We start from the raw sequence: 26356 nt of genomic DNA on the forward strand, positions 1-26356 counted from the left end.
TCATAGACTACTGCAAAGAGAAAGAAGTGTTTCAGGTGGACTCTTGCCAAAGCTGTGTGCTCAGTATCACTATGCTTTGTAATCACAAGGACATTAAAAAGCCATTGAATGTGAGCTAGACATCTGATGCAAATTAGGAGATTATTGTAAACTTTGGTGGGATTTGGAAGCTGAATTACTGAAGCAGCACACAGAATAAAATGGGCCAAGATAAGCATGCCTCATATTTTACAATAATGTCAGTTCTGCGCCAGTGGTCCTATTCCATATTTATAGCATTATATTGGCATGAGGCAATTTACTTTCAAGCTAATGGGAGTTTTCCAGGAGTGTTAATTCTGATTTGTGGTGAGAAATGAGTATACCCCCTTTTGCACAGTTTTATAGCAAAAATAGAATATAGCGTAGAGTCTGCTTGAGATTTTATAAAGTGGTGAGTAATGATGGAGCACCAAGTGGACAGGCTTTCATAGAAGTCTCATTTTCTAAGAGAGCTGACCTATACTCCCTCTGAAAGTCAAGTTATTCCCCTCAGAATCATGTCAACAAATCTAGCAAGCCTTTCTCTGAAATCTTGACCTATATCTGTTCATGATTCTCTCCATTACTAGGTGCGGCTAGCAGGTACTATGCCAAAAGAACATTTGATTTCTAAGGTCAGTATCTTTGGAAAATAAAAAGCTGCCTGTACAAATTTTAAAACTTCCAAATCATCAAAAGAGCTGATAAGAATGTACCTCTGACAATTATTCCATATCACATTATCTTGGTTAACAGGCAATTCATCACAGGGAAGAGGGAAAAAGAGAAAGAAAAAGAAAAGATAGAAGGTAGGAAAGGCTCTTGAATGCTCTTAAGGAATTAATTGCTTTTCCAAGGGAAGGCAGGAAGGCAGATTGGGGGTGCTGAAGCTGTACCATGTACAGCAAGGGGCTGTAACTACCAACTGCCTAGTGAACTCATCAGGGTTTCCTTGGATGGTCATTCTAGTTGTTACACTGCTGCCCATGGGCTACCCATCCTCATCTTTTAAGCAGAAGGGAAAAAGAATTGGTATTGTGCCCATGGTATATTTAGGGAAGTAAATTGTGAAGTTGCTGAAAGCCCCTGTGGACACAGGGAGCCAATGGTCAAGAAGACACCTAAAGACCTGGGGAAGACACCCCAGGTATTCTCACAACAACCATCTCCCTTTATCTCTGACAAGGACACTGCCAGCAATTATAAGAGTATTCACCATTGTCACAAGGTAAGCGACAGCGTGCTTCACTCTTCTGTCTACAAAAGGATGAAAACAGCTTTTTCTCTGAACTGTGGAGGAGAATCACCTTTTTAATCCAAATGAAGTCCATTGTTGCCAAGGCACCAGATTAGTCTGTCTACAGTATGACTTACATGTGTTTAGACAAGAACATATCTGAGTGTCTTCTTTCATGACTGACTGGTACAAAGTGGCACGTATCACTCACTGAGCAAGCAAAGATTCATTTTAAGACATGCTTTAAGCAGCTGACCTGGTTCCTTGGGGTAGAGGAGGACAGGATGGGTACCCTTCCATCAAATATTAAACAGGGAAGTTGCAGGGCTAAGCTATATCAATGTATTAAGAGTAACAGCAAGGAAAACATAAACTCCCTTTTTTTTTTTTTTTTTTTTTTGTTAGATATGTTTGCACTGCTTCCCCAGTGTTTTAAAGTGAGATGTATATGCTAAGATAGAATTAATGCTAAAACTGTTGACAAGCTCAGTGTAGCACACTTGAAGTGCCTTCCCTGGTTTGCTGTCACCATAAAAACCTTTTGAACTATAGATTATGCATTATATGCAAATACATCGGAAAGGGAAATAAGGTAGAAGGTCTCAGACACACATATGAATTAGTATTAAATGGAGCAAACTAATTCTCAATCAAAACTAGTCAGCACAAAATAGAAGAAGATAGAAAGAGACAGAATCAAAATTAGAGAGATAACAGATTGCATTTCTGGTTAGAAGCCCTGTATTATGAAATGCTGGTAGATTTAATGTTCAGTTCTACCTTTATTTGTCATGCACATTGAAAGCATATTTGTAATCATCACCTTCTAGCTGAATCAGGGAAATGAGGTTTTTACTTTATTTATTTAAAAAAACTTAATTGTAGGTTATAGCATTAGGCAGAAGTTCATCTATTGCAATGTACAACATTCACATTGCTGTTAGGCTGGAAACTACAATTTTTGCTGTATTCTGTATAAGCGGTTGTGTTTATGGAAGATTCAGGGTTGGAGCCATAAGTTTTTTCTCATACTACACAAATCCAGAACTTTATTTGCACCAACTATCCTTAGAAAGTCACCCTCTGCTTTCTTGACAAATGGCCAGACAAGCTGTATGAAAAGCTCAGTTCTGTGTGAGTATATGCATATATGTGAAATTAGACCAGGCACTCATATTAATTTTAAGTGCCCCCCCGCCAAAAAATAAAATAACCCAACCAAACAGAAAACAAAAACAAAAACAAAAACAAACAAAAAAAACACTCTTTGAGAGCTTTGAACCTCAGTTATGGACATTTCAGATAAAGGCAATCTGTTCTTTGCATAATTGTTCAACCTCAATTTGTTGACACAATACACAAATGTTTTCAACTCTTGTTATTCATTCTGAAGAGTTTCCTAGTAGTGCCCTGCGGGAGCTCCTCAAAATGTTGCTGCTTGCAGGACAGGCCATATCAGCTAAAACACTGAACTACAGCTGAAGTTTTGCCTTTCATTTCATGGCGAGTAGAACCCACAAGTTCTACCTGCAAATGGAAAATTGTTTTCATGGTGTTCCTAGAAATACAATACGAATGTGAAGCTCCTCAATCTATATGCACACATCTTCCAATATTTGCAGCTAACTCAGGAGATAACCATCTCTTTGTCCTGAGTGATAAGCAGATGCATTTTATAAAGCTCAACAGCCATATAAAGATCAACTTCTCACTTTTGTAAGCTATCATCAGAACACAAATACTTCTCCACTTCACTGTTGCCATCCTTCATCTTCCCACATAGTCATAACAACGTGCACGCAAAAATGCATAAAAATTTCAGCCTTGCAATTTAAATGTCAAGCCTTCAATCTTATCCCAGGACATTATCTTTTGCATACAGTATGGATGACTTCCTACGAAACTGGTTTTCTTAAAAATGACAGAAGATGCACCTGTGGCCCTTTATTCCATAGTCCCATTTGTTCCTCTATCCTTGCAGAACAAAAACGTAACGCAGCATGCATCACTAAAAGATCAGTCCTGGACAGCCCATTAGGAGTGCTGCATTACTTACATTAGCTTAGTAGAGCTGATTTGACTCCACTCCCCTTCATATCACAAGAATTTAGCAAGGGTTTACTAAGAACTCTCTGGGAATTAACCAGCATTCTCTAGCTGAGGAGATGATACTGCACAGGTATGTGCCTATTACCCATCTCTTTCAATGCGCTAAGCCAGATTAAAAAATAACACTGAAAAAGAAAAAAAAGAATAATAAGAAAAAGCCATTTCACAGCCATTCCTAGACATTGTGTGGGTTTTTGTGTGTGTGCACATGCACACTTTTTTTTCTCCCATTTCCCTCTGGTATAGATAGAGGTGCTGCTTGCAATGTAATGCATTAAGGGGTTGTGGTCTACAGAAGGGATCCCTGGAGTACATGACATACTAGATTGCACTGATGAAGATGCAGCCAAAGCCTGCTCCTCCCTCTCTTTTTGGCTCAAACTATTTAGGACCTTACTTTCAAACAGGGAGTGCTTCACATGAGTCATCTGCATCCCATATTTGGCCACTTAAATGAGTTGCCCTCAATTTTCTAAATTAAGGGTTGAAATTTAAAACAAAAATATTAATGATGTTACACTTCATTTTCTCCAGCTCACTCCATGTGAAAGCAGTAGAGAATACAATGGCTTTAAAAAGTCTATGCAACTCTTTAGCTTGCAAAGAATTTCTATCCAGACCCAAAGTATATATTTAGAATTCTCTCAGATCAATTTCTTTTAGTATTAGAAAAACCTTCTTTTTATAGCTGTATAAAAAAACCACAGTAATTTCTAAAAAAAATTGAGTACTTTTTATTCCTGTATGCACAGAAAGAGGAAGAGAACTTGCCACTAATCTCACTTTCTATAAGAGGTGACACAAACATATCCTATTTTTTCCCCCAAAGGATAGAGCATATTTGTATCCTGCCTGCCCTTGTCCTTTGGAGCAGCTTTCCCTTCGATGTTGGCAGGACTTTACTGTGTAAAGGCAGAGCTTGGAGACTGCTCTGAGATCCTTGCAGAGGAGGTGCTAAAAAGCCACAGGAAAGTGCTGGGTAAAGATGCACTGACCTTGCTGTAGCAAAAGCCTCCCGCTTCCTGCCAACGCCTTTGGAGACCAAAATCTGCCCTAATTCAACTCTTTCTACCTGCTTTTAATGGAAAAAAAAAAAAGATGATACTGTTTAAATAATTCATTTTTATTAAAATACAAAATCTTGGACCTCATCAGCTGCTAGAGAAGACATTTTGGCTTGATTCTGCACTTCCCTGGGCCAGACTGTTGTTCCTATGAAGAGCTGAAGAGTCTCCCCACGAGGTCCCAATGCAAAAATCAAAGCCTTTGAGCACTCTGTGGTCATGGATTGAGCCGTGAATGCAGAGAGGCTGAATACTCATTTTGTCCATTCTTCAAAAAAAGAGGAATTACAATTTGAAGTGCAAGAATAGATCCATTGGTCTCTACGTGAGACAAGTCTGTCACAGGTGCCATATCTACATTTCTTAATAAGAAATGAACAAAGCTCGTGTGTTTCCATATAAAAAAAATAATGAAAAAAGATATCCAGAGAGAGAAATTACCTTTCTGTCATAAAGTGATGCGGGTTGATTATAATATACATATTATTTCTCATTGTTGTTCATTTCATTGTGCAGTTTGGGAGAATAAGAAAACTGTGAGCACCTGCTGTATGACTAGATGATATTAGAGTTTCAATGCTGGGAACAGCAGATACTTAGAGTGAAACTTTCCCCTGATTTGAGCTGAACTATTCATCACACACGTAGCTGTCATTAATCTTACATGCAGAGCCAGACCTCTCATATTTCAAAATCTTTGGAGAGGCAGGTTTTTAATCTATATTTGGTACTTCTTTTTTCCCCCTCTGAGATTGATTTCTCTTTGCATATATTGCTATAGTGTTTTCAATTTAAAAAGAACTCTGAAATAAAATAGTTGAATATGAAACCTTACAGAGATAAAAGAAACAATTATCTTGAAATTTTTTTTGAGAAGTAAAAACTCCAATGGCAGCACCACGCACTCACAACACTGATGTGTGTTTTAACTTATGCTTTTTAGCGATAGATTATCTTAAACACAAAAAGAGGGTACAGATGCGGATAAGGCCACAAACTCATTTAATCACAGCAGCAATTTCTTATGTAATTGAATTTAATGTAAAGCAGGATCTTGACACATCTGAATTACAACAGCTGGAAGCCCAGGCCCACATCTGCACACTAACAGACATCATGGCAGAGGAGGCTTTTGGTGGCTGTTATACCCTCACTTTGGACCACTATTAGCAGCTTAGCACACCACTAAACCTGCCATGAACTGGGTGTTGAGCTGAGTGAGGCCCTTCAAGAGCTTGAAACTTCTGGAGTGCTTGGGATCTCAAGAAGAGATCCCCTAGTCTTCAGGACTTTCTTAATTACATCCATGCACTAGATTCATGTAAATTTCCCCCAGAATTGTACAACCACGTATCACATGTGACTGGAGTTACTCTCAGCCTCAGGAAAGAAGATGTGTACCCTGCTGGGGATTTTTTGCTTAACTGGATGGAAAATCATCAGTAGATGCCCCAAATCCATCTTTGCCTGCTTCACAGAATAGCATAGCCAGGAAAAAGGAAAAAACTCATCTGACCTTCAGTGCTGTTCCTGTAGGCCAAGGAAAAAAAGAGGAGGTACCAGCAGTTGCCCAGCAGGTCCTAGGAGCTGCTCTTGACTTTCCTTCAGTCCTTTCTCCCCCTCTATGACCCTAAGTCTGGCAATCAGGTAGATCTGCTGCAGATGCTCTTCCAGGCCTGAAAATGGAAGAATGGAAAAAGCATCATTAAAAAAATAAAGCAGCAGCAAGGCAGAACAGGCATGAGGGCAGCATACCTGCCATTTAAGGTCTGAGCTTATTCTCAGATAGACCTGAAACACAAGAGCTGCAGGTGATGAGGCCTGTCAAACATTCCAAGTTGGCCAAGAGCAAAATTTGAGTGGCTTACATATCCTTCTGTTTTCCTGAGATGGTAATACAGTATGCCTGTTCCTTATTTTGTAGGTTGTTTAAATAACTCATGGTTTAAAGCACGCTCTCAGTTATTACTCAGCATGGAATTTTACCAGAATCCCAAACTCCTTGCCATTTTGCGGAGCTGAAACCAAACAACAGTATAAATTCAGAAATGTGCATCCCTATGGGGACTATCACTGTCACCAGACAGGCTACGGAAGAAACTGGGCACTGGTGGTGAAGGCAGTGGTAGGAACTTGCATGCGTGTGTGTGCACCTACTCATATACATACACAGTAGACATGCATGGATTCTACCATCCACTCTACATTTCTTTGCTCCCTCTCTTTGCTTAATTTAACATGAAGTACAGAGGTATGTCTAGCAATGAGCCAGTTGCTGAATCCCTTCTCAAAGGGAACAAAAAGGAAACTTCCAAAATGTGTCAAAGCAGCATAAATCACCATAGCATCACCACCTGAGGATCTGACCCTCTAAGGATAGTTTATTTTTTTCTTTAGAAAGGTAATTATTCTATTAAAATTAAAAGTAAAACAAATACTGCTGTGACTGAATTACATGGGGTAAGCGTGACCTGTTCTGCTATGAATTAGTAATTATAGCATGTGCTATAAAAAAATTAAGTTAAAAATTAGTTAAATTTGCACACAGTCGCTTTTCCATTCTTTCCCTATCAGCCCTGGTTGCTCACTTAAGCACTCCCCAGGGTTGAAGCTGGTGATAGCCAGAGGGTTATGCTGGCGCAGCAAAGAAGGTGCATGCAGGGCAGGGTACCCTGGAGTTCTAATACAGCAGATCAAGTTAATAAGATAAGAGCTTTTTTTGATATTTAAAATGTCTACAATCGCCATGCTACATGTGATGGATTTTGTTTGTGCAAAATGTGATGGGATGCGAAGGGAATCTGTCTTCTTTCCACTTCCTGCGTTAAGAAGTTTGGCTTTTGGATATGACCGAGTTCACCCTGCCTAGTGATTCTCCTTTGGATAGAGCTGTGCTCACCTGCTTGCCCCAAGGTGAGGCTTGGGAAGTTTAAGGTTAATCTCAAAGAGGATGAATGATACCAGTGGAAAGTCTCATGCACATTTTGAGGCCTTGAGCCAGCAATAGCTACTACTTATTGACTAGAAGATGGCAGGAAATACTTTCTTGAGTGCTATATGTACCTGAGTATAAGTTAAGTATGTCTGTGCCAGTTTCTGAAGACTAGAGAACACAAAACAAGTGTTGCAGAGGGAGTTGCCCTGCAGCTGATACAGCTCAGAGTAGCAAATCCACCTCCCCTTTCTTGCAGTGCTCATGCCAAAAGCCAGCAGCAATATAGGATGCAGGTAGGAGAACTGAGCTTTTAACATGACACAGATTGATGATATTGCTGGGGGGAAAAAAGCAAACAACATGCCTGTTAAAGTGAGTTTGACCATCATGCAACTTAAATCCCTCTTCCACCCCACACATAACAGATGATACCAACCAGCAAGTAGAAGTCTTGGTTTCCTCCAAAATATGCAAGGGACACACAAAGACATAGGAGACATTGAAAGAAGATACTGCCCTTTGCTCCACAGTAGCCTGAATGCGATACCTTTCCAGATCTCCTCCAAAAATCACGTGCTTGATCCAACTTCAGCAGGCAGAGAAGGAAATCAGTGGGACTGTGCAGGGAAATTAAAGGACTTGTGGAAAGCCCTGTCTGGCTTGATTCCTATGGAATAATTGCATTTGTTAATAGGATTTGATTGTTACTAACCATATTAAGATGGTCACAGGCTCACTTAGATAGCTTGTGTATGAATAAATAATGACCTGCTGTGGTAATAAATGCAAAACTTGTCTCAGTGAATGAAAATCTTGTTTTCCCTTTCCCGAGAATAGCAAGAAGCTGCAATTGCTCAAAAAAAATCAAAAAGGGCTTATGTTGACATATTTAATTAATACAATGTATTTTGTTTCTTTGGATAAATCACACTCTTGACAATCCCCAGGCTAATAGAGGGCCATTTCCTTTTCCTTCCTAAAAGTCTCTGCACAGTGCATAGCTCAACTAGTTCAGTGGAAATTCTTATTTTCCCACCAAGAGGACAGCCTTAGGCAACTTCAAAAAAGGTCATATAAACCTTAGGTGCAATATACTATTTTTAATTCATGTGGTCTACCTGTGGTGCCTCGTACCTCAAGAGCATTCTCTGGAAATTACATTCTTTTTGTGAATATAAACAGTTTATTAAGTCTGCAAAATAAATTATTTAAATGAGGTTATAAATATTTGAGTAAGCCCATGCAAAAAGCATTCATAATAAATTATCATATTCTATCTTTATTGAAAGTTATGAAGTCTGAAGATACCTTGTGTACCAAAAACGTGGCTGCTGCCTGCCACGGCCAGGACAAGGACATTATTCTAGGAGGGTGTCTAGATGTGGGTATAATTATGCCTGCTCATTACCTTGTGGAAGGAGTCACAAGTTTCCAGCCTTGGCTTTGGGTTCACAGTGGTGGGGAGAGAGTTACAGAGGAGTAGGGGGAGATAAAGTTATTGGAGAGAAGCCTGTAGCAAGCGAAACAAGAAATCACTCACACAGATCGATTGATTGAATGAGAAGTCAGACACTGTAAGTGGTACTGGGATGAACATCAATCCTGCAACTCTATGGCAGATAAACCTGAACAGAGCAAGGAGATTTGTTATCTGAGAGGACAGGAAAAAAAGCAAAAAGTTCCCCGCCCAAAACAGTGAAATTCTTTTCTACATGAAACAAAACCTCTGGAGCTCTGGCTTTGCAAAGTTGTGTAGTGAGGTTATGGGTTAAAACTCACTTGGTAGATATTTCCTTCCTTTGAGTGCTAGTCTTGGTGCACATGATCACATTGGGCTGTCACAGTATTACCCATCATAAATGGCAGATGCCAGTCAGGAGCAGGGTTAGCTCTGTGAAGTCCACGTAATGGAATATTAAGCTGATCCAAGAGAAAGATGCATACATGGCAAATGCAATGTATGTCCTCTTCACCATGGGCTTCTTTATAGCCCTGTGCTACAGGAGCATCTTGATGTACACACTGGGATTTCTTGAGCACTTTGTAAAGTTAATTCATGGTCATACAGAGTGGTCCAGAAAAATACCCATGCTACAAAGCCTCAGACTGAACTCCAGATGCTGAGAGAGGAAAAAAAATGGTTATAGAGATTCACCTCCAGGAGGACCAGCTCCATGTACTCAGCCTGTAGAGTATTTGCACTGTGCCCAGTTTCTCTTCTCCATCCATCTTCTCTTCTGCTGGTGAATACTACTAAAGCAGAAAGTTGGATTTACTAGCCTGAGGACTGCTCCATAATACCCAGGTTTAGGTAAGGCAACACCTAGGCAATAGGTAGGATCCAGGCAATAATCTTTCCAGTTTTATCTACTTCTGAACTTTGAAACATCTGTGAAAGTCAGTGAGAAAGCTATTTCAACCTTGCAGCTGCTTGTAAAGTGCTTTAAAAAAAGATGAACAAAAAGCATTATAAGAGTCCATCTAAAACAGCTTCCTGTTCTGTGTGTTAGTTACTAGAACAATTTGCAGCACCTTCATGTAGACAGGCATCTTCAGAGGGCTCCGACTGGCATGCATCCTGCAACTGGCAGAGCTGAACACCTACAAAACATTTTACACTAATTACATGCACAGATTTGGATAAGAATTTGCACTGGGCATGCATGGGCTCCATTTACATTCATTTTGTATGAACATTAATAAGATCAGGTAGAACAGGACAGATGTTTGCAAAAAAACGAATGCTAAACTACTACTTGTAGTGATGAGGCTGTGTGCGCAGCTTCACCCCTAAGAATCAGCCAACCACAGAACACAGGAGACTCCTGAAATATCTTTTTTTCCTGGAAAGCACATCTTATGAATGACAAACATAAGAAATATTGTTTGTTATATAAATTCAGGATTATTCACTTTGAAGAACACAGAGTAAGATCATCAGATAATTTATTTGTAGTAAAGATTTAGAAGTACAATCCAAAGATTCTTCTGAGATAAAAAAAAAAAAAGTCACTGTAAATGATAGTGAATTTTCAACTTTTAAAATAATTTAACTCTGAGTTAAATCGGATGGAGGCAGAAAGGAATGACCTGTGCCAGTACCAATGCTGCCATGAAATTTCAAATACCCATTAAGAGAATTCCTAGCTCTGTAAAATGCTTTAGAGTAAATAAATATCATGAGCACTGAAGGAAAACAATTTCAAAGAAAAGTTTACCAGCTAAGGTCATTTTAATATCCACTCATGAGTCACACTGTTTTTAAGTTTGGGTGATAAGCTTTTATAATTTAGTATTTGCCTACTTCTATTATTCCAAGCATATTGAATCAGTAATTAAGCTATGATATGTAATACAAAGCATTGTATATTCAATTCATCAATTTTTGCTCAATCTTGCAGTTCTGGATACAACTATACTAGCATAACTGTACTGGAATATCACCTAATTTATCATGTCAAGATTATGCATGCTGGAATTTATAGTAATAGCTAGGGATTTGTTTACCAAAAAATATTCTTGAATCTTTAAAAAAATAAACTTGTCTTACATTACTGAACAAAAAGATTGGAATGAAAATAACACTTCTAATAAATCAGTAATTCCCTGGTGGAGATGCAGTTGGCTTGTTTAATATAACCTTCGAAAACAGCTCCCTCCAAAAAGACTTGTAAAGAGTGTCTTTCTGTGATACTGTGGAGGTTTAAGTTATGTGTTATTTACGCTATAGGGCCCAGAAGCAAACTCCCATGCATGGAGAGCGTAGACCTTTGCTTCTCTTCTGAACAGATATAGTTACAAATAAGTAAAGTTATAGATAGACAAATAAAAGCTCCTGATGATATCTGCAGGCTCTGCCTTTTGGATGGAGCCATGCATGAAGTTGCACTCTTCATGCAACACCATCCTTGGGACCAGAAAGTCTCTCATAGTTTCTCAGTTGTGAGTGGGAGAGCCTGGAGCGTCTGACCCACATTTGCAATGCAAGCTCATGGGCTAGAGTTAAACAACACTCCAATAGCTCTAACCCAGGGCATTATAAACCTACCTTTGGTTATTACGGATCATGAATAGCCAGAGCAACAAGGCAGGCACAAAGGTCTGCTCCCGTCCCTCCATAGGGCATCTTGGGCCATCCCTGGGGTGAAATTGGGGGGACTTTGACCTGAACACCCCTCTGCCTCACAAATCCAACTGCAGTGCATCCCTGGGATACAAGTGACAACCACTCTGCATGAGTGTCCATGGCTAACACCAGCTTTGTGCCTTTTTGTTAGGCCACAGGACACAAGAGGCAGGATATTTTGGGGAAAGAGTACAGACCATGGATGCATTATGAGGTCTTAGGTCAAGCGAAAATGAATTCAGCAACATGAGCAATATTTTAATCGCTAACAGGGGACCAGCTCAGCTCCTGTTAAGAAAGTAAAAGCCACATGTGCGCTGAGTGTGCTAAGTATAGCCCTGATGGACCAGCACCAGCATCCATAAATGGGTATTTAATCCCACAGGAAAGAAGCAGGCCCCTGGACACATTGCTAGTGCTAAACTTGCCAAAACTGGTCAAGCCAGTTCAAGAATGATACTATGATACTCACGTCCTTTTAAAGCCACTAGGTTATTGTAACAACTTCCAAATTATGACTTGGAAAAGTTTTCTAGCACTCGTTATCCTTCCCATCCTTTTTAAAAGGAGATAGCAAGTGGCTTAATGAACTTCACACGTCTTCTGCATTGTTCTCCAAAATTCCTTGAAATTCAGGTTTTAGGACAAGCCTTGCCCCTTTTACTGCTCACATTGATCTTTGACATTTCTGCTTTCAGGCTTTTTGTCACTTGTCTCACCTTCCCACAACAATTTCCTCAGCAGCAGGCACCTCGCTTAACTGCCTTTAACTATTCTGGGTAAAGCCCTGGATCCTCAGCCACAAATTTCAGCACTTTCAGAGCTTTGGAATTCAAATCACAGTGTTCAGCTTTAAGTCTTTAAAGCATAAAGGACTTCCATTTTTTTTACAGGAAAAACAAGGATCATACAAAAATTTGCATGTTAGGAATCATTTTCCCATAGGAAAACATGCACAAAATTAAAAAAAAGGTGCTTTTCATTGATTAATAACACCTAATATTTTTGTGTATAAATTTTAACAGTCTCAAAGGAAATATTTTCCTTATTTGTTTACAGGGATATTCATTGGACTGGAAACAAATGCTACAGGATTTGTAGACAAGCGGCATCATAATTTCAGAACTGATAACTACCCAATATATTATGCATGCTTTGTTATGCCTTATGAAGGCATTACATTTATATAATTTATTCATTTTCAGTTTTGTCTCACAGAGCATTGTGCTACTAGGCTAGGCTTCTGGCACTTAATTCAGGCAAAATTTCCTAAGAGACTCCCACTTCAGAGCCCTCCTTGCAGCTTTTCCCTCCTGCCTCACTGCAGCCACTCTTATGAGGCACAAGGTGCTCATGCTTGAGCAAAGGACAAGTGTTACAGATGCCAGATCTGGCCCTAAGCCCACAATAGGATTTTTCCCCCCTTTTCTTCATTAATTGTTGGATCAGACCCTAAACATAGCCCATTGGTTTATAATGAATAAGTGAGCAACAGTTGTCCCTCATGGGTGCTTTGTCCTCACAAGGAATTGCATCTTTGCTTCAACAGTTGCTTCCCATGTAGGTGGTGGTGCAAACAATTCCACAGCAGCATCAGCACAACAACTTACCAGAGATTTCTGAATGATGCTCCCTGCAGCAGCCAGAGGAGCATTGCTACAAGGCCAGCCCCAAACCTCACCCCCTTCCTGCAGCTGGGCTGTTCTTGCTCTCTGCTTCCTCAGCCCTTCACTTTATTATGAATTATTATTAATAAAAAATTAGCGCTGTGTAGAGGCATCATCTTTGATGGCTTGCCAGTCCTCAGACCTGGCCTGAAACATGTATGTGAATATTCATAAGTAGTTTTCTATTGCCTTTCCAAAAACATATAATTATGCTGCAGCTCTTTGGCATTTCATTAAAATATAACAATGAGATTAAGTGTTCACTGGGCTAGCAGCAGTTCAAATGGGGGTAAACAACACTGCTAAAGTGCACAAATATTTTATCAGCCTGCTCTCAGCTTTCTTCAGGGAGGGACAGATTCACTTCAAAACTTCAGTCAGTGAAGAGCAGCAAGCAGTCTCCTAGACCTACAAAAGATCATTTTTCCCCATATAGGTTGGGAGAGGAGTTTTAAGTCACCTGCTTTCACATTAACATCATGCTTGTGAGCATTTTGGGTTCACATTAGTCTCATTAATGCTCATTAGTGCTGGCAGGTTGCTTTCAAATAACTATTCTCTTTGCAGAGATTACATCAACCACCAAACCCACATGTATGAAAACTCTAAATAAAGGCAGGAGGCCCAGCTCCCTGCTGTTGTGCATTACTTCAAGAATTTACAAAATGTTATGTTAAGGCTCTGTCCCAGGACTGTGACCAACAGTCACAACAAAGCCCTGTGACCTCTGTGGAGACAAGTATATACACTATTTTCTATAATTCCATGTCTTTCAAAAAAAAAAAAAAAACACCACACATTTTCAAGGCATCCTCTGCCTTTTACCATACAAATCAAGTTTACAAATATATGTGGCAAAGAATCGGTTAAAATAACAAATAAGATCTGTAACTATCTGAGAAACGTGTCAACCACTGGTCACATTTGAGATCAGCAGACTGCAGAGCAATTTTGAAAGCCACAAATGCTGTTTGATCACAGTATCAGGGATCAATAAACACAGGGGCCACAAGCAAGCTGTCAAACACGCTCCAGGTGAGCTGGGCTCTGGGAAGGTCTCCAGGAAGGAGCAACACAACCCACTTACCTCCAAGCCTGCAACATCTGGTGCCTTCGCTTTTTATCACCGTAAAATCTGAGGTTTTTAAGAACTCACAGGTTGAGCTGTAGGCCAGCTTTTTTCCCTACATTAATCTTCTTGGCCTTTGCACTTTTCCAGTTACTTACGAGTAGCAAATCTTGATCCCATTATTTATTATCATAGCACCTAGGATGCCCAGTGTAAGATGATTCTTCTAGCTGTTGCACAAACATATAAGCAAAAAAAGTCAGTCTCAAACCTCTGCAATATAATGTAGAAAAAATAATCAGCAAGTCAATAAATAAAATTACAGATGGAAAATCAGGACAGCAACAGGGGGATTTACTTTGAGAAAGTCACAAGCTGAGGCAGGATTAAGCAAACTTCAGGAGCTTGATTCTCAGGCCAACACTGTCTTTATTAGGCATGTTATTAGGAGAGAAGTATACAATTTGCTTCTGTCATTTTTCCAATTTACCTAGCAGTATGCCAACTGCTAGAAAATGGCAATGCAACTGCTTTTTTCACCAGCAAGTCTTTTCATGCTGTTGAATTAGCATCATTTTTGCCTTTTCATACAAATCTTAAAAAGAAATTGTTCAGAAATTCTTTGCACCTAATTTGCCCTTTCCTATTTTACATGTGTATTTTAATGCAGCCCCTAGTTTTTCCAGACACTTGCTACACTTTCAAAAAAGATCCTACCCTGACTACTGAAAGAGCAAGAACTCTGGATGGGGGAAAAACTTCTAAATTCTCATTAAAGTCTCTGCAGCAGTGAATTAATAAAAAAACTTCTAGAAGAAAAATATCAACATGATATCTCTTTAAATGCGTACTACAATGAAAAATGAAATCCACACAGCAAAACTGGATCTGAGGCAATTTGCAGATGCAAAAAATCACTTTCCAGAATGACTACACTATGCTCATATTTTAAACACAAAGAAATTTTGTTTTTTCCAGCATTTTGAGAAGTCTGTTATCAAAGTCTGCAAAGTATCACACCAGGTGAACATTAGATTGATGCTTCTAAAATTGAAGAAGATTGAATTAAAGGAGATATCCTGATGGACTCCCAGTAGAAAACATCCTGTATTTCTCCGAGGCAACATTATTCAATCTGAAATCTTTTGTTTCAGGTTTATATTCTTTAACTTTATCAGGCTATTGTTTTACAACTCCCAGAGTAAGTGATATCTTGGTCTGTTTATGAAACACATAATCCTGCGGATGACATGCTCTTCCCCTGCCGTTTTATCCTCCTCAAAGTGTGATCCCACTCCCGGAATTCATTCTGCACCCCATGGCATTCAAATAAAATAGGAGAAACTACAGTCCTCATTCAACCCATGACTGCATTTCTAAAGGAATAGGTGAGCACAGAGTTATTCTGATTCTACTTTGGATTGGTCTTTTCAAAAAACAAAACCACCTAAAAGGTTTTACCTACCTCTGTGCTATTTCCATTGCCTAAAGCCTCCATCAGCACTAGTCACTCACAGGGAGTTTGAACTTTCCTTTAATCTAATCCATTTAGAAAATGACTCACAATTTATTGAATAAAGTAGAGAAAATTGATATCTTTTCATTAGGCTGACAAAGTCCTTTTCACTGCTGGCATCTGTGAAATGTGTTCTCTACTTAGATTTTATTTATATCAATCTTCTGTGGTGGGAACTAGATTAAAATGGACTGCCTTGCAACTTACCATAAAAACTCGCCCATTCTGCAGCAAGTGTCCTACCATTTTTGTGGGAAAACTCTCCCTGTTATTCTATAGATTAACGTGATACCTGTGATTAGGAAGATTAGGGAGAAGCATGATCTAATAGCTCCATCTCGTTGCATCCTATTTGTGGTGTGTACTTGCTCATAGGCAGAGAGCAGCTACAACTTTATAATGGCAAATCCAGAAGCAATCTTGCAACTTTTTAAGATATAGCAGGTTTCCCCTCAAAACCATGAAGAACAATGGTACTTTGCACCTCTTCATATCTGAGGGTGTTCCATAAACATGACATTGTATATTATATTATACTCTAAGTAATATCAGACTGTTACCTTGTTACATACAGTATATTTCTATTTATAGTCATATGTAGCTTGTCCTGTCGTTAAAGTAAGTCCCTAAGTACAGATGCAGAGATGTTGGAGAAGTGCATCTGCAAAAAAAAAAAAAAAAAAAGTGTTTGCATTTTTTAATCCATGCTAGAGTAGCAAACATGATGCAATTCAAGAGTCTATACTTTTCTGGGCTGCCTTTGCACATTTTCTCCCCCAGACCTCCCTCTTCCATCTCCCGTTAATCGTAGATCAGAGGACAGTTAGGGACTCTTCTGAAGAACTGAGTAGCTACAGTTTAATGCAAGACTTAGAAGAATGAAAAATGTGAAACTCAACAAATTTGGGAGTATTAACAAGCAGGAAAGTTTTAATCAGATAAATCACACATCAGCTTTTCTCCAAATATTGCTTAATTCAGGGGGAAAAGATAAATTGTTAATATTTTCATGTTGATTTTATCTCAGGTTAGGTGTGGATGCTTGGAACATTTTTACTGCAGCTCTGTAATAGAAATATTTCCCCCTGAAATTCGAAGGGAAATTGCCCTACCTACCATCATGCACCGGACCCTTGAACTCCAGGTGACATGCAAGACCAAGCCAAAATCTAACCTCAACTTTTATGCAATCCTTATGAGAGACTCAAGGACTTTGCAGGCTGAAGCTAGTTGAATTCAGCCCAGCTTGAAAGTTCCCTGCAGCTATCTAAGGCTTTGGGAAGTATGTATGGAAATGCTTTCATCTTAAAATGCAATAGATTCATAAACACTAGCAAAAAAAGCTCTTCTTGTGCCCTATATGCATCCCTATATTTGATCACCAGGTCTCCTATGTCTATTTCTCTATTTGGTACACAAGACTAAAAAGTATCATTTCAACCAGATGCTTTGTGCATGTGTGTGTAAATGCATTAAGTTAAATATTCTAATCAGAAATTATTTTTCTATTGTTTTGCAAGGTGAAAATATCCAGTCTGAATTGGGCTAAAAGTCTCTTTTTTTTTGAAGAAAGCTCCATTTGCTGGATGCTTAGAGTTTAATATTCCCATAAAAGATGCATTTCCTTGAGAAGAACTGTGATATAACCAATCCCTTGTTTAAACTAGCAAGGGCTGGGAGAAAAAAGGGATTAAAAAAAAATAGTCAAGCCTTTCATATCATATCCTTTTCCTCTGCACATAGCCAAGGGTATCTGCCTCCATAAAACCAGCCTTTCATGAGAAAACTCTTCATGTATTCCCCAGATAGTGAAAAAGAGCACAATAAAAAAAAAAAAAAAAATACTCCAAAGCATTAGGAGCATCTAACTCAGCACGATGTGAGCATTCACAGCCTGGGATGCCTGCTGCCTAACAGGATCCTGTAATTCTCCCCTAAAATTAGCAGTTTGGGTAGCAAAGCCACTCAGGTTCCTCAGGTCCAGGAGACCTGGGATGGAGCCATGCCCAAGGGAAAGTGTCTTAATTTTTAACACTCCTTGCTCTCACATGACTGTGTTAGAGCATTTGAACCAGGTAGCCTAGAGAGAGTGAAACTAAATCATATTCTCCAGGGAAGCTTTTCTTCTCTCTCTTCAGGGATACCTAATCTCAAACACGCAAAACCATGATTCATTTTAAGGCCTTTTCCTGCATCTCTAAACAGAGTTAGAGGCATAAAACTTTGAAAGCAAGTGGACTCCCAAGGATCAGCAGTGCCTAAGCAAGGCAACTGGTCCTAAAGACTGAAGGGCTCTTCTTAGAAGTGGAAAATCACAAACAACACTCAAAATAATTTTCATCCAGTTTTGGCACTCCTTGTCACAGCACTGTGCCAAGGACTAAATCATAGTAAGCTCTGTAGCAATTCAAATTTACAAACAGAAATAAGCAACCTGAGTTTTCAGATTCTCCCATTTAACTTTGCATCCCTAAACTGTTTCCAAGCAGAGTGTTGAGGTTGATATTAAATTGGTCATATCTTACAGGGTACGTGGTCCCACAGAAAGCTACTGCAGGACCAGTGATTAGGCAGCATCTTTCCTATCTGAGTTGGTGGAAGATTTTGCAGGGATGAGCTCTGTTCTGATAACTGATATAACGTCAGGGCTTGCTGAGATGTGTTTGTGCATATAGTACTAACCAGACTAATGTGTAAAGGTGGCTCATGCTTATTCACATGGTAGATCAGGCAGGTATCAGCAAGCCCAGCTTGGTTTCTGTTGGTAGCAAAATTAGTGACTGCTCTATCAGAAAAATGCAAATGCCTTTGCTGGCCTGCCTCAGTGACTAGAACTATGCTGTGATCATGAGTTAATATATACACAGAACTAAAAGCTCAACACTACGAGGCAAATCAGTTGGCATTAAGGTTTAGTGGTCACTTTGCATTTGATTTTATTTCAAGGTCAACAACCAAATACTTGGGCTGCATTTAGGAACAGCCTTAAATACTTGCATCATTTTGAACACAATAAGCAGCATTGCTTCCCCAGACTGCCCTGGCAGTCTGTGCTCATCTACTGTCTCGCATTTTAAAACCCCTGTGCCAGAGCATTTAGTTTAGTGTTTTTAGCACCAAGCACTGTAGGATGCTTTTCAATGGTTATTTAATGCTACAGCACTGCTATTAATAAATGATTGTGACCATCGCTTTCCAATTCCAAATCTTGGGTTCTCTATCATGCTCTGAAGATGCTTCACTGTTATGAAGGCCAGTTTTTAACAGGGAGGCCAGTTTTTAACAGGGTTTGGTTTTTCTGTTTCCCCACTGCACAATGTATTATTAGTGTGAATATTCACACCATTCCCCCAGCATGTGCTAATTTGCACTAGCTTGTGCTATACTTAAACACATCCACCAAATGTATTGGCCATATACCATTTGGATCAACCACGTTTCTCAACAAGGGGGCAGGGTATCATTTGGCCAGCTTGTTTTAGGAACCATTATATCACCTTAAGAGGAAGTGTCAAAGAGACTTTAAAGAGAAGTGAATATAATGACTGCATATGTTGACCTCTTTTGCAAGATTTTGCAGTCTAAATTAATCATTATTTCTTAGAGCTCACTAGCATCTTTATACAAAAAATTAGCATCTTTACTGGGCACATGACATAATATTGTGTTTGTTTAATCAATCTCAATTATTTTCAGGACATGTCTTTCCCTTCCGCTATATTCCTACCTAAAAGTAGTATTTTGGCTTAGCTTAGGTGTATATGCCTCCACTTTATAGAATATATAATATCAGGCATGCATCTTGTCCAGGGGTGTGTTATTTATTAGCGTGCAGCAAAGCAAGCTGGATAAGGGGCCAAGAAAGCATTTGGGAGGAGAGGGAATTAGGGGCAGCCACCAGAAGTGGCTAAAACTGCTGAAGGTTGACCCCACTGGCTCTAGTGCATTTTTCATGCACCCCACTGGAAAAAAAAAAAAATGACAAAACACTAAATTGGAACACTCCTGGGAAAAAAAAGGCAATTTTCTTTTCAGAGCTAAGATCAAAGGGGAACCGTTCCTAGCAGTTACGATTAGAGCAGCACATTCAGTAGTTCAGGTGAGACAATGAGTCTAGCAGGGCAGCAAGATGGACAACAGCCAAGATACAGTCACCAGCAGCAACCTGGGTCTTTGGGTGTCTCTAGGCATAAACAGATTGCAACCAGATAAGAAATGAATCAAGACCTTAAGCATGGCTGAAATGCCCTTTGAAGTCAATGCATGCACAACAGGCTCTTTTCCAGGACTGAAATCCATGCTACAAGGTTGACTGATGCTTCAAATATAACTTGTAACTCTCTGCATATCTGCTTCAAGACCATAAAAGGGTTAATTTTTTCTATGGCACATGAGAAACTTTGACAGTTAAGGTTTATGAATGCAACCATGAAATTAATTCTTACCAGGGAAAACAAACCAGATAGAGCTGCTCATGCACTCACTGGTTGCAATTTCCAAGGTCAGTAGAAGTTTATCAAAATCTCCAGACAAAAATGCCATTAAGATATATTTAAGGTTACAGACAGATACCATTTCCCAAGGAAAAAAGCTCCATGAAGATACACTCAAGATGGTAAACATATATGCGAATGAAATTCCAACAGCAAGAGTCAAACATGGTAATTTATTAATAATGTTAAACATTTGGAAAGTAAAAGTAACTAATAGACACAATGTGCTTGATATAAAATTGATGATGTGTTTCAACTAACAGTCTGAACTTCTGCTATTCAGCTTTACTTTCTATTTCTCATTATGAAACTCCTTAACGTGGGATATTGGGGAAGCTGAAAACCTACATGGGTTAAAATATTATGCAGGCATCTGTAAAAAAGTCATTTGGAGGTATAAAAGGGGACCAAAAATTGATTCTGGGAGTTCTGGCAGCCACAAGTCATGGAAGCCTTGGGGAATGCTCCAAGGTAATACAATTTTAGATTTGAGATACCTCATACACATCCATAAAGATCCAAGACTGACCCCTCTCAGCTAGTTTCACATGGAGGGTTTAGAATGGACACTCTGCCTCTTCAATACAATGTCAGCACTTTGACATGTTATTTAATCAAATTTTTCATTTTTACACTGTAAACATTATCTTTCCTCATCTAGCTTCAATAGTGATTGGGAAATGGTGGTGCGAGATGGAGCCTTGCCTAGAGGGAGAGGAATGCAAAACATTGCCTGATAATTCTGGATGGATGTGTGCAACTGGCAATAAAATCAAGACTACCAGAGTAAGTCCTCTTTCCGCCTGTACCCAGTATGTGCTCATAGGAAAAGGAATCACTATCACCAGCTGATCTGTATCTTTTCCAGTATCATTCTTGCAGTTACCATCTCAATCATTGCATGCTGGCACAGTTATTCCAAGCTGCCTCCACATTAGTAGCTTTACTGGTGTTTTGCAGCTGAGCTGAAACTCAACCCATTACTTGCATTCTGGGTGTTACTTCAGGCTAGCTCCAGCCCTGAGCACAGTCCTGCTAAATTACCCTGGAAAAGACATTCAGCTCCTTCCCACATTACAACTTCCACTCGGCTTTCACCTGGAAAGACCCAAATTTTCCCATTCTGTAGTACTCCACAGCATGATTCAAAGCATAGCAAATAAGGAGAACTGGGAGATCCACTTGATCCCAGATCTAACTGGGAACCATTTAGTTTGGTTCCACCCTGAGCCAAACTAAAAAGTCAAAAATGCAAATGCACAACTGTCCACCAGGATTTAAAATTCCACCCTGCCATTCCCCTTCCTCACCCTGTGGACATGCCTTGGAGATGTCAGGTAACATGGACCAACAGGTTGCAATGGCCAAAATTTTCCTACCACAAAATTTTCTTGGGGAAGGAGGAAAAAAAAAAAAAAAAAAAGTCTTTCAAAAACAGATTCTAGCTTTGTTTCTACGTTCTGCAAATGTTTCACAGACATCTTTGTGGAACTGCTACTTTTACCTGAATTCAGACATTTTAATTAAATTGTTTACATGCTACATGATTGATTTCCTCCTCAAGAAAATTACAATTCAATTCAGAACATGTTTTTTATGGCCGAATAAGATTTTGATCTTCAGCAAAACAGAGAATATCTTTTGAAATCTGCTAATAGAAAAAAGCAAGATGTTCAAGAAACTTTTTTTTTCCTGCTTATTAACAAGTTCTACACACAGGTACCTGGCTAAAAATGCACAGAAATGTCATTTAATGTTACAATTTCCCTACTTCTCTTTCTTATGTTCCCAACTGCATTTTTTAAAAAATTTTTTTAATCTCCTAAGCCTTTTGTTGCAGAAGGAGATTTTAGCCCAGGTGATTCCCAATACTGCTGAATGTTTGTCCTCACCCAAATATAATTTTATCCCAAGCCAAGAATACTTTGAATTGGAAGGAATGATTTGTAGTGCAAACTAGCTCCAATTCTCAAATGCTCTCCTCAGGACAGCTCATCTAGGTACCTCACTAACTTAAAATACCAATGTTGTAACTGCAAATTGGTCCCTGCCTTCAGCAGCTTTCCACTGAGCTGAAACAGCCTTCAAAGATTGTCCTGTGTGTTCCTTACTGCAAAGGAGAAAAAAAAAATGCATGTCCTGTTCCGTTTAGCAACTTATTTTCTGAACAAATTAGGATTAAAAAAGAAAAAGAATAAAGCCATCTTTAAAACTGATAAGCAACATGCAGAAGTACACTCCACTTTTACCATGTATATTATAAGTGTAGCACAAAACCAGTAATACTAATGCAGCATTCCTGAAGTCAGTCTTGTGGTTATATACTTTAGGAATGTTCTTCTGTGAACTTGTATTGCACTTAATCCTCCCAACCCTGATCATGTAAGTTGGTTTTCAGCAGTAGCCAAAACATTTCTACATCTAGAGGTGATTGCTGGAAATTTAATAGCTTCATTAATATTCAGATGTATAGTCCAACCTATTCAGTATGCACAATTGTACTTCATTTAAATTAAATACTTACAGAAGTGAGTGCTCATAACTGAAAAATGTTTCTGTCATTTACCCACAGGAGTTATTTTAATTAGCTTGAGAAGGGAGTACCTTATGGTGCTGCTTCCAGTAGAATTTTGCTTTGTTGCTTCAAAATATCATTACAGACCACAACTGGCAAAAGCAACATGACATGATGTGCTTAGCAACTGTCTCTCGCATTTTCTAAGTAAAAATCCTACTTCATAATCCCCAAAACTTTGCTTGAATCCCTACTACTGTGTCAAACCTAGAAACATAAATAAAGTAATACAGGCAATCAGATCCTGAAATGGGCATTTTTTTCCCCTTTGTTTTGTCATTTCAGATAGCATCAGGGAAAGATTACACTGTAATCTGTACTGCCCTCAATCCAGGCTGCAAGACTGGGCCATGTGTGTTTAATTTATATAGTTAAGAAAGCAGAAGTAGCAACACAAATCAGTCAACATCCAAGATATATCTATGGTGATTAGCCAAGAAACTAGAGCAAATCACCGTAGGCTGTAAGCAGTTTTAACAGAGGCTTTTTCTTCCACAAAATACATTTATGTTGAACAGCTGCTGCCCTGACCAGGAAAGCATCCATTTAGAGATCACAGGATTAAAATCCCTTTTGATATATATATTTATCTGTCCTTCAAGCTCCCAATATATTATACACAAGCACACATGCATGTATGTGTATATAAATATGAATGCATACACATGGCATGCAATCTTGCAGTGGTTCTCCAGAGGAATTAATACTGATTAGCAGTAGATGGACATCAGATCCAGGGATGATGGAGATGCTTTGCCAGCAGGACCTGCTTTCCTACCTTTTATGAATTTATTCCTGGGTTTTGCCCTTTAATATAGATCACTAATGAAGTTGTTAAAACCAAAGATGTAAAGCTCACAGCATCTGAATTTATTTGTTTGCTCTTGATACTCATAGTAGGTGACTGAAAGAGTGGGAAGGAATAATTGACAATTCAATTTTTGGTCCAGTTTGAAACTTGTTTTCATCTCCCTTATAAAAAGCACAAGTCTCAAAGCTTTTCTTTAAAAGCACAGGCTCTTTCTTCTTTTATGCTGTCCTCGAGGGAAAAGCATGCATTTCTTAGCAGCCACTACATATCTCATACGAGAGCAAGAAGCCCCAAAGTGACCATGGTACTATGGCCCCACATTCCTCACCGCTGCTTCAAGGCCCATGGGAAGACCCACAGCAGCACATCCAAAAGGAAGGGTTGCCTGCCCTTTCCAGTAGACAAGACCCAGCAGCATCATTTGTCAACAGCAAACCAGGAGAGCAGAAAAAAGCAGCTGGGGGAGGGAGGAAAACAGTAAAAGAGCCCCAAGTTTTATTTATTTATTGACTGTCTGGCCAGGTTAATAAGTCAAATGGTTTTCAGTAAAAATTTTCCTCTGGAGCAGCAAGAAAAAGCCCCATTTTTGTGATAACAGTCTCTGCAAACCATGAGGTCAGCTGGAAGTAGTAGAGCACAAGGCAATAAATATCTCTTGCTACGAGTTATTGCTGCATTTCATCATATCACCAAGTGCTTAGCTAATAATTTGTAGTCCTAATTTAAAGCCTGAGCCTGCTCACATTCAAGTCAGCTTGAGTTTCCTTGCTGACTTAATTGTCTGGCCAAGGGCTAGACCCTCTCAACACCATTCATCTGCCTGTATCGGCATGGAGAGGAAACAAAAGGCTCTGCTCAGGAGAGCTGTTTTGGCTCCCATTAGGTCAATTCTTATTTGAGCATCCTTAAAACCCTCCTCAGCAGCAGTGCTTCCTCCTAAAGCCATTAGCATGCTCACTTGGATCAATCCTGGTGTTTGTCAGAAAGAGCTAAGGGTTTACAGGCTGTTGTGCTACACAGACTGAATCATCTCACCCAAGGTGAATAAATAAAAATGGGTCAGACTTTCTGGTTTATCATAAGGTCTCTCACACCCCTCTTCATATAAGAGCTTTGGAGGAGGAAGCCCAAATTAACCTGAAAGTGGTTCCACTTGTATGTCCTACTACTTGGGCTACTACCACCTGCCCGAGGAGGGGATGGTGATGAGAACTCCAGCTAGATACACAATCAACAATGTAACTGCACAGAATACCCAGGTCTGTCTTTCTCCATATAAAATATTTTACATAATTGACTTTCCCTCCTGCAGATCCACCCAAGAACCTAACAGATGCCTGCGTGGATATGGCGAGAGCCTGGCTGGCACACGCGGACATGGAAGCGGAGGTGGGAAAGCCTCGCAGCATCTCCAAGCCAAATGGATTTCTTATTTGCACTCTGGCTGGTGACTAGATAACAACAGTGGCTTTACTGTGTGAAAAGAGTGTTCTGTGGAAATAACGCCCCTGATTTTTGACGTCTGAAAAGCGAAGAAAAATGGTTCTTTGGTAAAGTTTCCAAGATTCAATCAGCAGTATTAAGTTTGGATCTACAATTTACTTTATATCATTTAAAGTATATATATTAATATATATTAATATATGATATTTTGAAATAAAAGCCTCACTCTTCAAGAAATTGAATCCAACAACACTTTGCTGCAGCTGCTGTAACTTTCTTTTTTTTTTTTGTAATGGTCTGGAAGATCCCTACCTGCTTCAGAGAGCAAACAGGCAGCGAAGAGGCAAAGCAAACCTGCTGCCTTCTGAGGATGCCGAGAGCTACGTGAACCAAACTGCCACAGCATCCACATTTCCCAGTCCCTTTGGCAGAGTTATCAAGGGAATTTTGCTGTTCCACTTTCTCTTGTCCTGGAGGCTTTTCCCCTTGTGCAATACTAGCATGCTGGCTTTGCTTACGTAACCATACTTGATACTTAATTGATATCTAAAAATGATAATTCTATCCTCTTCCAAGAGAATATTTTTAGAGCTATTAGAATTTCCATGGAGAAGAGAAGGACAACTACTGAGTGAAGTGCAGTATGTATTAAAAGTTTCTTTGGCAGAGTTTGGTAGACTCTGAGCTCCCTTCTTATTAATGATGTACTGTACATACAATGTCTTCAGACTTTGTATAGCTGTTAGAGACCATAGTAAAAACCCAGTAACCAACTCCAAATCTTTGCATTGTTCACTCACTAATTCTTTGAAACAAAGCTATACCTTTTTGTTCCATTGCACAGGATGGGCTATACATATGGTTTGGGTAGGTTTTTTTTGTTTTGTTTTTCTCCTTAATGAGCCTATTTGCAGTTGGTGAGCAAGCATTTAAGTTTAATAAATGTCTGTGTGCACAGTGCAAGCATTGGTTGGCACATGCTGTGGGGGCACTGGCCTGACCATGTGCAAGTGTATGACAGCAAGCTACATTCAACCCTCCTACAGTGCAGACACCTTCATGGCACAGCAAACGCACAAACCTGATCTGAGTTGTGCCTGAGCCTTGCTTTTATGTCGATAGTGTTTCCTTCTGGTTTAACTCACTAAGGTGAGTTGAACTGAGATGCTCCTGGGCTAGGACATGTCCCAGGGACACGTAGCTGCTCCCCATGAGTACTTTGCTCCCCCATCTTCCCACGCAGCTGAGTCCTTTCACTGCTGAAGGAATACTGAATCTGCAGGCTCAAGC

General features: G+C 39.4%; 1 protein-coding gene across 1 annotated transcript in view; it reads left to right on the plus strand.

Annotated features, from left to right (window-relative positions):
* TAFA1 (TAFA chemokine like family member 1) overlaps window positions 1–24953 on the plus strand; it is a 192265-nt gene extending 167312 nt beyond the window's left edge. The window contains exons 4-5 of the mRNA XM_088528312.1: window positions 20899–21023; window positions 24936–24953. Coding sequence (XP_088384438.1) covers window positions 20899–21023; window positions 24936–24953 — 143 coding nt within the window. The remainder of the gene's footprint in view (window positions 1–20898; window positions 21024–24935) is intronic.
* Window positions 24954–26356: the final 1403 nt, after the last annotated feature.

The sequence above is a fragment of the Tinamus guttatus genome, unplaced genomic scaffold (assembly GCF_059628265.1).
Source record: "Tinamus guttatus ecotype Peru unplaced genomic scaffold, ASM5962826v1 Tinamus_guttatus_pri_ptg000307l, whole genome shotgun sequence".
NCBI classification, from domain to species: Eukaryota; Metazoa; Chordata; class Aves; order Tinamiformes; family Tinamidae; genus Tinamus; species Tinamus guttatus.